Source organism: Equus asinus, chromosome 22, assembly GCF_041296235.1.
Source record: "Equus asinus isolate D_3611 breed Donkey chromosome 22, EquAss-T2T_v2, whole genome shotgun sequence".
NCBI lineage: Eukaryota > Metazoa > Chordata > Mammalia > Perissodactyla > Equidae > Equus > Equus asinus.
Genome location: NC_091811.1, coordinates 66,142,501 through 66,156,271, shown reverse-complemented (window position 1 = coordinate 66,156,271; position 13,771 = coordinate 66,142,501). Strand labels below are relative to the sequence as shown.

The 13,771-nt window shown below is 41.4% G+C and overlaps 1 protein-coding gene across 17 annotated transcripts in view; it reads left to right on the top strand.

Annotated features, from left to right (window-relative positions):
* Positions 1-13,771, top strand: part of GRIP1 (glutamate receptor interacting protein 1) — a 597,356-nt gene that overhangs the window by 461,081 nt on the left and 122,504 nt on the right. For all 17 annotated transcript variants that reach the window (XM_070493998.1, XM_070494003.1, XM_070493995.1 and 14 more), the window contains 2 exons: positions 9,379-9,514; positions 11,628-11,773. In XM_070493998.1, the coding sequence (XP_070350099.1) occupies positions 9,379-9,514; positions 11,628-11,773 (282 nt within the window). The remainder of the gene's footprint in view (positions 1-9,378; positions 9,515-11,627; positions 11,774-13,771) is intronic.

Genomic DNA, 13,771 nt, shown 5'->3' with positions numbered 1-13,771 from the left:
TCTTTAGGAGACGTGATACCTGAATTGGTTATGCCAGGAGTCCATATCTCCGTTCTGTCTGGTTTTTTAGGTCCTGATCTCTATGTCACATCTTTTAGGGTTCTTGAATTTTATATTTGGTCCTGCATATTTGTGAATACGCTTTCTCTTGAAGTGCTCTAAGAAACATACAGATATTAATCCAGCCTTTCCCGTCACTGTGTGAGACAAATACTGATCATAATTTTGTTTCACATGAATATTTGTGCTAGATAATATTTATGTGCTGTACATCCCTGCCACTCATCTAACTTATGCTCCGATGCCCAGGGGATGAGAGAAATTCTGGTGCATCCCTCATGTCACTATACAGAGGTAAAAGTGCCAGAAGAGCTTTCTCTGTTAATCTGGGTGGCAAGAACTGAGACTGAAAATGTGCAGCTGTTCATCACAGAAACCCAGCTTTGATCCGGCAGCTTTGCTGAACCAGAGGATGTTAGGAGGACTTGAAATGAGTATTGGAAAAAGCATCTGTTTATTTCCTGAGGGGGATAAACTTCCTAGTGGCACTACTAAAAGTTATATACAGATAAAACTGTAGTGTGAGCAATAACGTTGTCTCCAAAAGTAATACACAGACACAGCTCTAGTATTCTGGTGTGGGCCTCAATCCCCGTTACTAAGGCAATGGTAAAAAAAATAATCAAGCCAGGAAGCTTAGGGAAATAACTCTGTCTGCCCCTATTCAAATTCTACTCCTTTATCATTTTGTTTCCGTACCATCCAGCAATAATTCTGTTCACCACATGCCAGTGCTCATCGCCCATCATGATTCCTTGTGTAGGACCAATGAGCTCCTCCATTCAGCGTTCCCAGGGAGCACCTGCTAATGTGCCAGGCAGCGTTCTAGGTGCTGGAGAGACAGAGAGGAACAAAACACCATCTCTATCACCAGTGATTGAAAATTTGTAACTTATTGTATAGAGTTTTGATCAATAATATTTCTATTTTACTGTTTATGATATTTGTTAAAATTCCATGTAGTGAACAGCACTTGAAGAAGTGAAGGCTTGCACGTGGGCACAATAAGTTTCTGTTGTGGTTGAGCCATTATTCATTTTGGATTTGTTGACACAACCTCGCCTAACTTAATTAACGCTTAGATGCCTGCAGGGGCCTTCTCATGGTTCTCCTTGACCCAAATCCAATGCCTTTCGCCCCAGCACTTCATGTCGTCACTACCAAATCCGCTGCTGTACACTAGTCACAGGCTCACCTTTCCGAAAACGCAGATCTGAACGCTTCCAGTGTTCACGTCCCAGTCTGTTTTCCACCAATCTCTCCTCATGCACCAAACTCGAAATCAGCATCTCTCCATCTTGACTACATGTTAGAATCACCTGGGGAGCTTTAAAAAACAAATACCAATGCCCAGGAACCCACCTGCAAGGATTTTCATCTAGTTGAAATAGACCAATTCCTTCAACAGCAGAAACTACTACAATTCACGCAATATGAAATAGGTAATTTGAATAGCTATGCAACTGTTAAGGAAAATGTAATTCTACGCAAAACTCAAAAAAAAAAAAGACGAAGAAATATCCAGACCCATACGGCTTCATTGGAAAATTACACCGAAAGTTTAAAAAGAATAAACGCCAATTCTACACAATCTCTCGCAGAAAATAGAAGAGGACAGAATGTATTTCCCAATTCATTTTATGAAGCTGGTCTTGTTACCCTGACACCAAAACCAAATATAGTGCAGAAAGAGAACTGCAGATTCTATCCCTGGTGAATGTAGGTGCAAAAATCCATCCTTAACAAAATATTAACAAATAGAATTCAGCAATATATACAAAATTATATACTGTGACCCAGTGGAGTTTATTTCAAGGATGCAGGATTGGTTCAATATTAGAAAACCAATCAATGTAATCCACTGTCTTCTCAAACTAAAGAAAAATCCTGTCATATCAATCAATCTGCAAAAAATTTGACAAAATTCAAATTCACTCATGACAAAAACTCCCAGAAAAATGGAAATAGAGGGGAACTTTCTCAACACGATACAGAACACCTACAAAAAACTGAGAGCTGATGTAATACTTACTGATGAAACACTGAACCCTTTTCCCTCAGACAGGGAGCAGGGCAAGGATGTCCACTCGCACTGCTCTGATTCAACATCATGCTGGAAGCCTGTGCTCCAGGCAAGAAAGGGAAATATGAGGCATACAGATTGGAAACGAAGAAATAAAACTGTCCATTTTTGTAGATGACATGATTGTCTGCTTAGAAAGCCCTGAGGAATCTACCAAAAAGAAAACTCCTAGAACTATTAAGTGAGGTCAGCAAGGCCACAAGTTACAAGATAAATATACAAAAACCAATTGTATATCTATATACTAGCAATGAATGCATGTACATTGAAATGAATAATACAATACCAACTGCAATTGTTCCCCCCAAATGAAGTACTTTGGTGTAAAACTGATGAAACATGTACAAGACTTATACGCTAAAAACTACAAAATGCTGACGAAAGAAATCAAAGGTCGACACAATTGGAGAGATAGAGCATGTTCATGGATTGGAAAAAACATAGTAAAGATGTCTATTCTTTCCAAATTGATACAAGTTTAATGCCAATTTTATCAAAATCTCATCAAAATTTTGTAGATATAAACAAGATTATTCTACAATTTATATGGAAAGGCAAAGGAACTAGAATATCTGGAACAATGTTTGAGAAGAAGAACAAAGTGGGAGGAATCAGTCTACCCAATTTCAAGACTTATGATATAGTTACAGTAGTAAAGACTGCGTGGTATCTGTGGAGGGTTGGACATGTAGATCAATGGAACAAAATAGAGAACCCAGAAACAGACCCACACAAACATGCCCAACTGATTTTGACAAGGTGCAAAAGCAATTCAGTGGAGGAAAGACAGCCTGTTCAACAAATGCTGCTGGAGCAATTGGACATCCATAGGCCCCCCAACATACATATGAACCTTGACTGTCTCACATCTTATATAAAAACTAACTCAAGATGGATCACAGACTAAAGCGTGAAACATAACATTCTAGAACTGTGTAAACTGTAGAGAGACCTAGGAGAAAATTGTCAGGATCTAGGACTCAGCAAGGAGTTCTTAGACTTGACAACAGCGTGATCCATAAAAGGAAAGACTGATCAGTTAGACTTCATCAAAATTAAAAACATTTGCTCTGCAGAAGACCTTGTTAAGAAGATGAAACGAAAATCTGAAGACCGAGAGAAAATATTTGCCGACTTGCATATTCAACAGAGGACTGGTATCTAGGATATGTAAGCAACTCTCGAAACTCAAGAGTGAAAAAGCAAATAATCTAATTAGAAAATGGGCAAAAGACGTGAAAAGGCATTTCACTAAAGAGGATACACAGATGGCAAATAAGTACACACAATAAAATGTTCAACATTTCCCATTAGGAAAATGGCTCAAATTACCCCAAAATTAAAACCATGATTAGATATCACTGACACACTTATCAGAGTGGCTAAAATCAAAAAGAGTGACAACAGTGAGGACTGGCGAGGATGCAGAGAAACTGGATTATCCATACACTGCTGGTGGGACTGTAAATGTAAATGTTGCAGCTCCCTTGGAAAACAATTTGGCAGTTTATTAGAAACTAAATATGCAACTACCATATGACCCAGCAGTTGTACTCCTGGGTGTTTGACACAGAGCAGTGAATACTTATGTTCACACAAAAACCTGGACATGAATGTTTATGGCAGCTTTGTTCACAATAGCCCAAAACTGGAAGCAACCAACAAACACTTCAGCAGGTAAATGGTTAAACTGTGATATGTCTACACCATGGAATACTACTCAGCAAGAAAGAGGAACAAACTGTTGCTACATACCACAACTTGGATGACTCCCCAGAAAATTATGCTGAGTGTAAAAAGTCAGCCACCAAGGTTTCATACTATATGATTCATTTATTTAACATTCTTAAGATGACAAAATTATAAACATAGAGAATAGGTTATAGGTTGCAGGTGTTAGAGAAGGGGGGTGAGGTAGGAGGGAAGTGGATGTGACTATAGTGGGTAATATGAGGGATCCTCGTGGTGCCGGAATGTTCTGTATCTTGACTGCATCAATGTAAATATCCAGCCTGTGATATATTGTATTATGGTTTTGCAAGATGTTATCCTTGGGGAAACAAGGCAAAGGGTCCAAGGGATATCTCTTTATTATTTCTTACACCTGCATGGGAATCTACAGTTATCCCACAGTTAAACATTTAATTTTTAAAAAAAAATCCATCAGTGGGTATTCTGATTGGTTTGGTGTAGGGTGGGCCCAGGCATGGGTGTTTTAGGAGCTCCCTGGGTGATTCTAACATGCAGCTAGAATTGAGAAAGTGCAGATTGAACTGATGGACTCGCTCTCCCCAGAACCCATGTGATCGCCCACCATTTCTTGGTCCTCTGCCTTTAACATCCTCCCCACCCCATTTGCTGAGCTCAGGCGGTCTTCAGACTTAGGGATAACTCCTCCAAGGAACCACAAATTGCCCAGTCTGACAGGGATCCTCCAGGCTGCACCATGATAGCCCTCATCACTCTTTGCTGTCATCATCACTTTTTGTCTGTCTCCCCTCTTTTGGCAACTATTGTTACAATTGTTCACTTTGTAACCCTTGTTCATCTAGCCCCTGAATTTGGGGAAAAAGCTAACTCCCTTTCTCTGGTCTAAGCCTAATTATACTTTTTAAATAAGCAATGAGGCAGGAATTTCCAGACACCAAGAGTTTCACGGAACACAATGAAATTAGTATGCTGTACCTTGTTTTTCTATGTAAAATAGTGTATAGAGAACACTAGGATGGTCTCATATGGGTTCTGAATGGCCTGTGCCTCTGATGCTTTTCTTTTCTCTCTTTTTTTTTTTTTTTTTTTTTTGTATAGCCAAGCAGATCTAGACTCTGACCAATGCTTGGGGGGCAGAGACAGAGGCTTTGCCAGCCTCCCCACCCCAGGCTCCTGCTTCCGGGGTGTCTGGTTCTTTTTATAATCTCCCTCGGAGGAGATAGGGTTGGTCGTGCCACATCCAGTCATAATTCCATGACTTTGTTCAGGTAGGCTTCACCGGCAGGCTCTCTCTATTCTTTCACAGCCGCATTAAACAGCAAGCTGGCATACTTTGGGAGCACACTTCTTCACGGAATCTTTGCAACGATGCATGTTTCATTTTTGTAATAATATGAAATATTTCTTGTGCCCAAAAAATCCTCTTGGCATTTTTATTGATATTGTGAATTTCATGGATTAATTTAGGGATAAATGACATATTTTTGATGTTGGGTTATGCTCTCCACTGGAATATTAGTTCCTAGATGGCACGGATTTTCTCTGTATCTTCTGTGTGTTCTGTATCTTCAAAGCCTAGAATAGTCCCTGGCACATAGCAAGTGCATGGTTTTTACTGAATGAATGAGTGGGATGCCTTTCCATTTGTTCGGATCTCATATCCCTCACAAGTGTGTTAAAGTTTTTTTCCTTTAGATCTTATACATTTTTCGTTAAATTTTTCTTAATGGATTTTACTTTTGGTCTCTTATAAATGGGTATTTTTTCTTCTATGATAACTTCTAACTGGTTGTTTATATAAAAGCTATGATTTTCTGCATATTAATTTTGTAACCATCTATGTTATTGCATTTTCTTATTTGTTTGCAAGAACTTCTCATAATTCTCTTGCTTTCACCAGGCATCATTGTTACTTTTCTTAAAATTTTCTGGAGTTCAGTAATTAAGAGGATTGAATTACGAACCCAAAGAAAAACAGCAAACAACTGAATCCCATTCTGTCAGTGAGATTCTTGTTGGTTGCGTTGAGTGGGGACTGATACAGATGTCATCCTGCAATTTCTTTTCTAAGATAATTAAATCAGATGATTAAGGAAAACATCAAATCCAGAACCATCTCGTTCCTTGCTGGTTGGGTATCATCTGTTCCCTGTGTTGCTTGCTAATTTGGAGAGAGGACAATCTTCTCTTCGTAGTCCTCTTGATTTGGGGAGGGCTATTTGCAATGTAATTCACAGAGAAATTGTCCGTGCATATTGACTTGCCCAAGTTCCACTGTTCACTGCAGAGCTTTCTTCCATAGCTTTGATGTATAGATGAACTCATGCAAATGAAGGCATCTGTCTCCAATTCTCTTTGCCATTAGATCATTATGCAGACAAACACCAAAAAAGACATAAAAGGACTGATTAGTCTAGTGGAGAGCGCAGGTTAGCAGAAAGCAAACTCCAGAAGGATGTTCCTTCCTCTCCTGATTGCTTCTTTTCTCCTACTCCCTTTCAAAACACCCATAAAAGATTTAGTCCATCCTTCAGGGACCCAAGATACATATTGGCAGTTAACATTCTTGTGATTCAGCACATTTTCTGGAACAATATCCTATCTTTACTCCTGAGTTTTGTGTAATTTAGATTCCTCCTTTGGTCTGCTCAGCTAATCCTGGTCAATAAATGCAGATAGATTAGACAGAAGACAAAATTGTGAAATAAGTGTTGCATTTAGAAGAGCAAGCCTTCAGTTGACATTGTTGCCAAGACTGTCTCCTCTGTGGCCACCTTCCCCACAGCCCACACTGAGGCTGGTGGTCTTTGATTCATTTGCCTCCGTGACTAGGCTGTAAGCATCTCTGACTTCTTCCACCTTTGACTTTCATTGTCTGGCTGTTCATAGTAGGCACTCAATAAATGCTTGAATAGATGAATGTGCAAATTACTCAATTCGCTGATGCGTGAATATTTTCTTTCTTTCATGTTATTAAATCTAGCTCTTGGGGAAAGATTTGAAATGTTTTTAAGCAAGAGGGTAATTGACTATTACCTGTTTAAAAAGCAGCCCAGATAGATTTATATTTTAACAGAGATCAAATTAAACTAAAGGAATTGAGCTTTTCTAGATTTTCAGGATTCATCCAGAAGCCTGGGAAGGGTGTGGGTTCCTTCTGGATAAAATTGTATTGCCCACGTCTCATAAGGCTGCGCCTATGTACTGGTATCCCGTTTTATGCAGGAAGCATGCTCTTGAAAACCTGAGCAGGAATGAAGTTCTCATTAATTGAAACTTATATCTTACTTGCCCGGTATTACTATTTCATAGTTGCTTCTTTGTGCATTTCTGGTTGACCTTTAAAACAGACCCTGGGGCCAGCCCCATGGCCGAGTGGTTAAGTTCCTGCGCTCCACTTCTGCGGTCCAGGGTTTTGCAAACTTGGATCCTGGGCGCAGGCATGGCACCGCTCATCAAGCCATGCTGAGGTGGCGTCCCACGTGCCACAACTAGAAGGACCCACAACTACAATATACAACTACGCACTAGGGGGTTTTGGGGAGAAAAAGGAAAAATAAAATCTTTAAAACAGGCCCTTAAAAAACTATGCTTCCAACTCTTCAAGTGAAGATCTACAGTCAAATGGTTAAATATACAGAATCAATCTAGATACTTAAAGAAAATGCACAGAATTCCTTGGTTGGGGAAAATTGTTGAGAACGTTACCTCTCTGTAATCTGATTGGTCATCTATGATGCTATATTCATTCTTTAATTATTAACCTTATTTTTTTAATAATTTATACCTAGCCTTCTGCCAAGAAGGATTTACAGGGGTTGTTTGTTAAGTTGATCCCTTCAAATATCAGTTGGGCCTATGTATATTTTTATAGGATGTATAGAAGGTTGTTTGTTCTATTTTAAGGGGGCGCAGGTGAAATGCAGACAATGGTGGACTTCAATTACAAAAGCTTCTGGTAAATGCTATATAAGGCCCTGTGCTTTTATACACTTGACAAGAATTTTGATCCTTGCGTGTCAACCATTATTTGGTCTCTCATACAAAATGTAGTTGATGAAGCTGACGTCATCCACACTCATAGACTCTTCTTTGGCTTCTGCCGTAAAGGACGGTAACAACTCACGTATGCAGTGTCGTGAAACTGCCATGAGAGGAAGGACCGCTGGGGTGCTCCAGGACCAGGCAATCGTGAAAGCCTGGCCTGGAATGACATTCTGTAGTCACTGAGGAAATCAGGGGCCTGTCCCCACCTCCTGTCTCCTTCCCCGGGTACTGTGTTCTCCTTACCAGACTGGAGGAGAGATTGTTTTCTTCCCTGCATGATTTGATTTTTTTCATTGGCTAGTGGGATAGTATACCAGCAGCAACAACTGAAAAACCTTTATGATAAGCATTCATATAGATTTTTGAAATGATAATTAACTCTGTTTTGTATGATTAAAGAAAGGGCAGAAATTTACAAATGATCTTTTTGGTTTTTTGATTTTGAAAAAGAAAGTCTGTTTTTTGCATTTTAATAGGGGTGTCTTAGATGTCCTATAAATTCATAACTCTTGAAATTCATAACCTGATTCAAGAGGAATTGGAAAACTGTCCAGTTTCCCCATTTTTCCTACCCGGAAAGTGTATATGCTGAGGTGGGATAACATAACAGAGAATTTTTAAGTATTTGTCATAATTAGCCTGTACATAGGTAAATGTTGACACTACTTATTTGTATTTCTGAAAGGCAGGATATTCTTAAAGTTTTCTTACCTTCTATTGTGCCTAAAATCAAAAGGTTTGGGTTCCCTCTTAGTGTTTAGATATTATCCCCACAAGAACTGTGAGATTTTCAGGTTTTGAAAGTCCAGAGTGAGGGATTTACAGCAGTTACCTGGGGATTCCGGGCACCAGCCCCGCCTTACTGTATTGTAACACGTTCCGTAAGATGATGTGAGTTCTTGCATGCAGCCATTGTACTCTGCTTTCTGAAAGACAAAAAAAAAAAAAGTAGAGAGTCCGTAAGATTTTTCTCGAGCCTGTGGAAAGCTCTCTTCTCTTGAGTCAGTTGTCTTCCTCAGCTGAAATGTGCCGGGAACTTAGAGTCGGCTGCTGCACTTTGTGCATTTGTGTTATTATTTAAAATTCTGTTCTAGCCCCTTATCTTACAACTCTCAGTTGTTCCCTTTGGAGTTACAAGGAGAGAAACCAGAGAAAGTCACTTGAGAATGGCAGAAAACAAAGGGCAAATATTATCATTTGTGCAGAAACGGAGTCGGACTATTTATTGTGAAGCCGGAGTGAACTACCCCACTGGTACCCATTTTAATAATCTATAATGGAATATCTGCCTCAGCTTTATCTACACACACATCTTTATGAGATCCTCTGCAAACCGCAATGGAAAAGAGCCCACAGATCTTTTCTCATAAAAGAAAAAGTGGGAAGAGTATATGGGGAAGAGTCATTTCACAGACACACAAAACACCAACTTGTGCTCCTCCTCTCATTTAATAAAGCCAATGCTTTTCTTTTCGCAGAGGAATTCAAGGGCTCCACTGTGGTTGAGCTGATGAAGAAGGAAGGCACGACCCTCGGGCTGACTGTCTCGGGCGGAATCGATAAGGATGGCAAGCCTCGAGTATCGAATCTGCGGCAAGGAGGAATTGCCGCCAGGTAACTGCCTCTCGGGGAGAAGGGGGAAAAGGCATGCAGAGTGTAATTAATTCAAATATTAAAGCTCCGTCAGAAAAGGTCACTAATGAATAAATGACAGCTGCCATCTGCTGGGCAGAAGCACGTTGGGGCATCTTTCAGAAGCGAGGCTTTTCTGGCCTGTGCCAAAGTCCCCAGGGAGATCTCGTGTCATCTCAGGAGCAGCCAGGCCCTCATAAAATATTCATTTTAAAACGCCTGTATGGCTCTAGTCCCCAAATGCGCCTCTGTGCAGCAGGCAGACTGCATGGGAGGGAGTCTAAATGTGGAGCAGGTGACCCATATAGGAGCGTAGGAGGAACTGCCAGAGAGGCATGTGCTGGCCAGACGCCCAGCTGGACGTTTCTAAGTAATGATTTTGCTTGTCTCGCATCTTCTCCACTTTTCTACTTGTGAGATTTTCCTTTTCATCTAGACAAGATGTGGTTTCCAAAAAGACAGAAAGCTGATATGAGGAGGTCTCGCTTTGTCCTTGTTCCAGTGAACTGCAGACTTCACTAGTTACTGCCGAAGGCGCTGTGTCCCGGATGCCGGGCAGGGGTGGGCTGGCTTTCTGGGCAGAATCTAAATTTCCTGCAGAAAGAGCTGTTGTTAAAAGTGACGGAATGCACCTTAGATCCTGGACACCGATATTCTTGTCCACATAATCACAAATTCAGTTTTAGAGTTCTTGCCTTATAGTGTCATCTGAAATAGTGATGACTTTTGATGATCAACCTGTTTGTACAATTTATAAACGTAATCCAACTGGTTGCTCCATGATCCGAAGCATTGTTTGTAAAACGGGCTGATGTCAACGCAGGCACCTTCGTCTCCTTTCTTCAGGCTTGTGGCACACTTCTTTCCACACCCGCAGCCTCCTTTACTTTATCACAGTCGTGGGCTTCATATGTCTCCTGAGCTTCTCCACATGTAGCCCTTGAGGCACGTGTGGACGGGGGAAATGCCATTTTCAGTTGTATTCCTGCTGTAGTTAAAGTTGCGCTCTGCCGATTGTATTGATTATCGATCACCAAATAGTCCCTGTTTCAGGCACTGCTGTGTTACAGAGAGTCACCCAAAATAGTTAGACATGATCCCTGCCCTAAGGGGGCTTATAGTCTATTAGGGGAGGGAAATATAAAAACATGAAAAGTTTGGGAGCAATAATAGCCTTGTGAATTGGTAAAGAGCAGCAACACAGGAGTTGCCACGAAGCGTGAGGCGATTAAGTTGCCCAATGAGTGTCAGTGAACCTGAGGAAGTGACAGCGTCTACCGCAGCCTGGAGCGGATTAGGAAGGCTCCCCAGAGAGGAATGATTGGAGCTGGACTTATATAACATAAATAAACTAGATCTTTCTATTTAAGGAGAAAATATTTTTGAAGGTCCTTCTCAGTGACACAGATTTTAAGCCCTATCATTGGTCTTACTGTCTGCTCTCAGTTTAGAACTAGAGTTTGAGTAGAAGCCCAGAAATAGCCAAGATTCTATTACGGTGCTGAAAAGAGAGGAGAATGTTACTGAAACCCAGTAATTTCTTCTTCACCAATACTCTTTTTTATCAGTCCTGCTGTAAGCAATAAATAGCAAAATAAGCTGACCCTTTCCATGGCCCTAGGCAAACTCCCAGTGAAGGTATTGAAAGCTGTGAAATGTCCAAATGGCAGGCAGCAAAAAGGGGAGGGAATGGGAAGAAAGAAAAAGCTCTGGTGTGTCCGCGATCTGGCTAATATTCCCCCAGAGAACCAACTCTTTATGGGCAAAGCAACTAAAAAGATTTTTCTCTTTGTTTTGTTCTGTGGTGCTCTCTAAAAATAAAAGAGGCAAAGGGTTAGGAAAAAAAATCAGAGACAGTAGCAGACCCGCGCATACTTCAAAAGTGTAACAGCAAGACTAAAAGGGACCCATTGATCTCTTGTCTGCCCTCGGCTCTGCTCCTGCTCCGAGGGGCCAGCCATTCCTGGGAGGCAGGGACTTCTACTCTACTGTCGGCTCCTGGGCTTGCAGCTTACCCACGCAGGGAACTGGAAAATACAGTCAGACTGGCCTGCGGAGAGGATGGTCCTCTGAAGCGACATTCCCTGTTTTGCAGAAGTGATCAGCTGGATGTGGGGGACTACATCAAAGCAGTGAATGGGATCAATCTGGCCAAATTCCGCCATGACGAGATCATCAGCCTCCTGAAGAATGTTGGAGAAAGAGTGGTTCTTGAAGTCGAGTATGAGCTGCCTCCTGTCTGTAAGTCATCCCAACTCAGGGGCGGGACAGCTGCGCCACGTTTTTGCCTAAAACAATTGGCTTCTCACTTTTTTCTCTTTTGCCATCATCTCATTACAGGAATAGCAGAGCATAGCTTTTTGGTATTTAAAAATTATTTGAATGTATAAACTTACAGAAACTTACCCAGAAAGCATTAAAAAGAACATAGATAGTAATGAAATCATATGGGACTCAAGTTCCATTAGGGTGATCTATGAACATCATATTTGCCCTTAAGCTATTTTAATAAACAGTCAACATGTTTATATGTTCTGTGCATTAAACACCATCCAGGCTCTGTACTTAGTGACTAGGTGTAGGCAAAGCACGTTTAACGTGTTTTATATTGATTCTTATATAGTTACATTAATTTCTGAAGCATGAAAATCGATTCAGAATACGTTATTATCAAGTAATACTGAAAAGAGCGGCCAACGCACTTTGAGAGCTTACTAAACGTCTGGCGTTACAAGGAACCTGACTTACATTGATGGACTTAAATCCTCAGCATAAGGAGGGTCAGCAGAGCAGAGCCGAACTGCAGTGTCAGAGAGCCGGGTTCAGATCCCAGCTCCACCCCTTACGAGCTGCATGCCTTTGAGAAAGTTACTCAAGCTTTCTGTGTCTCAGTTTCCACATCTGGAAAATGGGAAAAATATTAATTTCTACTCATGGATCTGTTGTGAGGATTAAATGAGTTAGTATTTGTAAAGCACTTAGAACAGTGTCTGGTACTATAAAAATTTTTGATACGTAATAAATACACGTATCAGTCAACACTACAAGAGAGGCATAATTATCATTATTATTCTCATTTTATAGAGGCTTAAGTTAAGTATCTTTCCCAAATGAGTAGGCGGCATAGTCAGTGTCTGAACCCAGGCTCCTGACTCAAAGTCCGGGCGCTTGTTCATTGTGAGGGATGCTTCGTGCGATGTGTTACTGCTGCCCTGCATGTAAGCTATGCTGGCCTCCCACCACCTCTCCTGTTATTGAGCTATTGACATGGGTGCCACCCTGGGAGAGCTCGTGGCTCTTCTGTCCTGGTGAGAACTCAGACTGGTTATCCATAGTCGATAATGCATTTGTTTAGCAATGACTTACTGAGCATTTCCTGTGTTCTAGCCACCACCAGGTACGTCAGTGGATTTACATTCTAGCAGGGGAAGACAGGTAATAACATAAAACCACACTAAGTCAGTCAATTACACAGTATGAATGCCATGGGAAAAAGGAAGTAGAGCAAGGAGAAGGATTGAGAGTGTGGCATTGGGGTGGGACCGCAATTTTAAATGGGGGGGTTAAGAACAGCTTCATTTGGAAAATGACATTAGTCAATGACTGGAAGGAGCTGAGGAAGTCAGCTATATGGATTTCTGGGGCAAGAGAATTCTAGAAAGATGGAACAGCCAGTGCTAAGATCAAAAGGCACGAATATATCTGGGGTTGTTCTAGAAACACTCAGAGGAGCAGTGTGGCTGGAGCAGAGTCAGCAGGAAGAGAAGTAGAGAGGTGGTCAGAAATGTACAGGAGAGGGTGTCCTTGTAGGCCATTGGAAGGACCGTAAGTTTTGCTCCCAATGATACAGGAAGGCTTGTGTGGTTGGGGCAGAGGAGTGACATGACCTGATTTATGTCTTCAAAGGCTGCCTCTAGCTGCTGTTTTGAGAACAGACAGCAGGGGTCAGAGGTAGAAGCTGGGAGACCAGCTCGGGGGGTCTTGCAGTGATCCAGGGGAGAGACGGTGGTGGAGACAGAGACACACAGTCACATTCTCCATCTGTTTTGAAGATGGAGCCAACAGGATTTCCTGGTGGGTTTGATGTGAGTTGTGCAAAAACAGAGTCAAAGACCACGCCAGGTGTTGAGCCTGAGCAACTGAAGGGTGGGGTTCCACTAATGGGGGTGGGTAGGAGCTGGTTTGTGAGGGGAAGATCACAAGTTCGTTTGAGGAGCTGTTGAGGTGCCTGTTTAACAT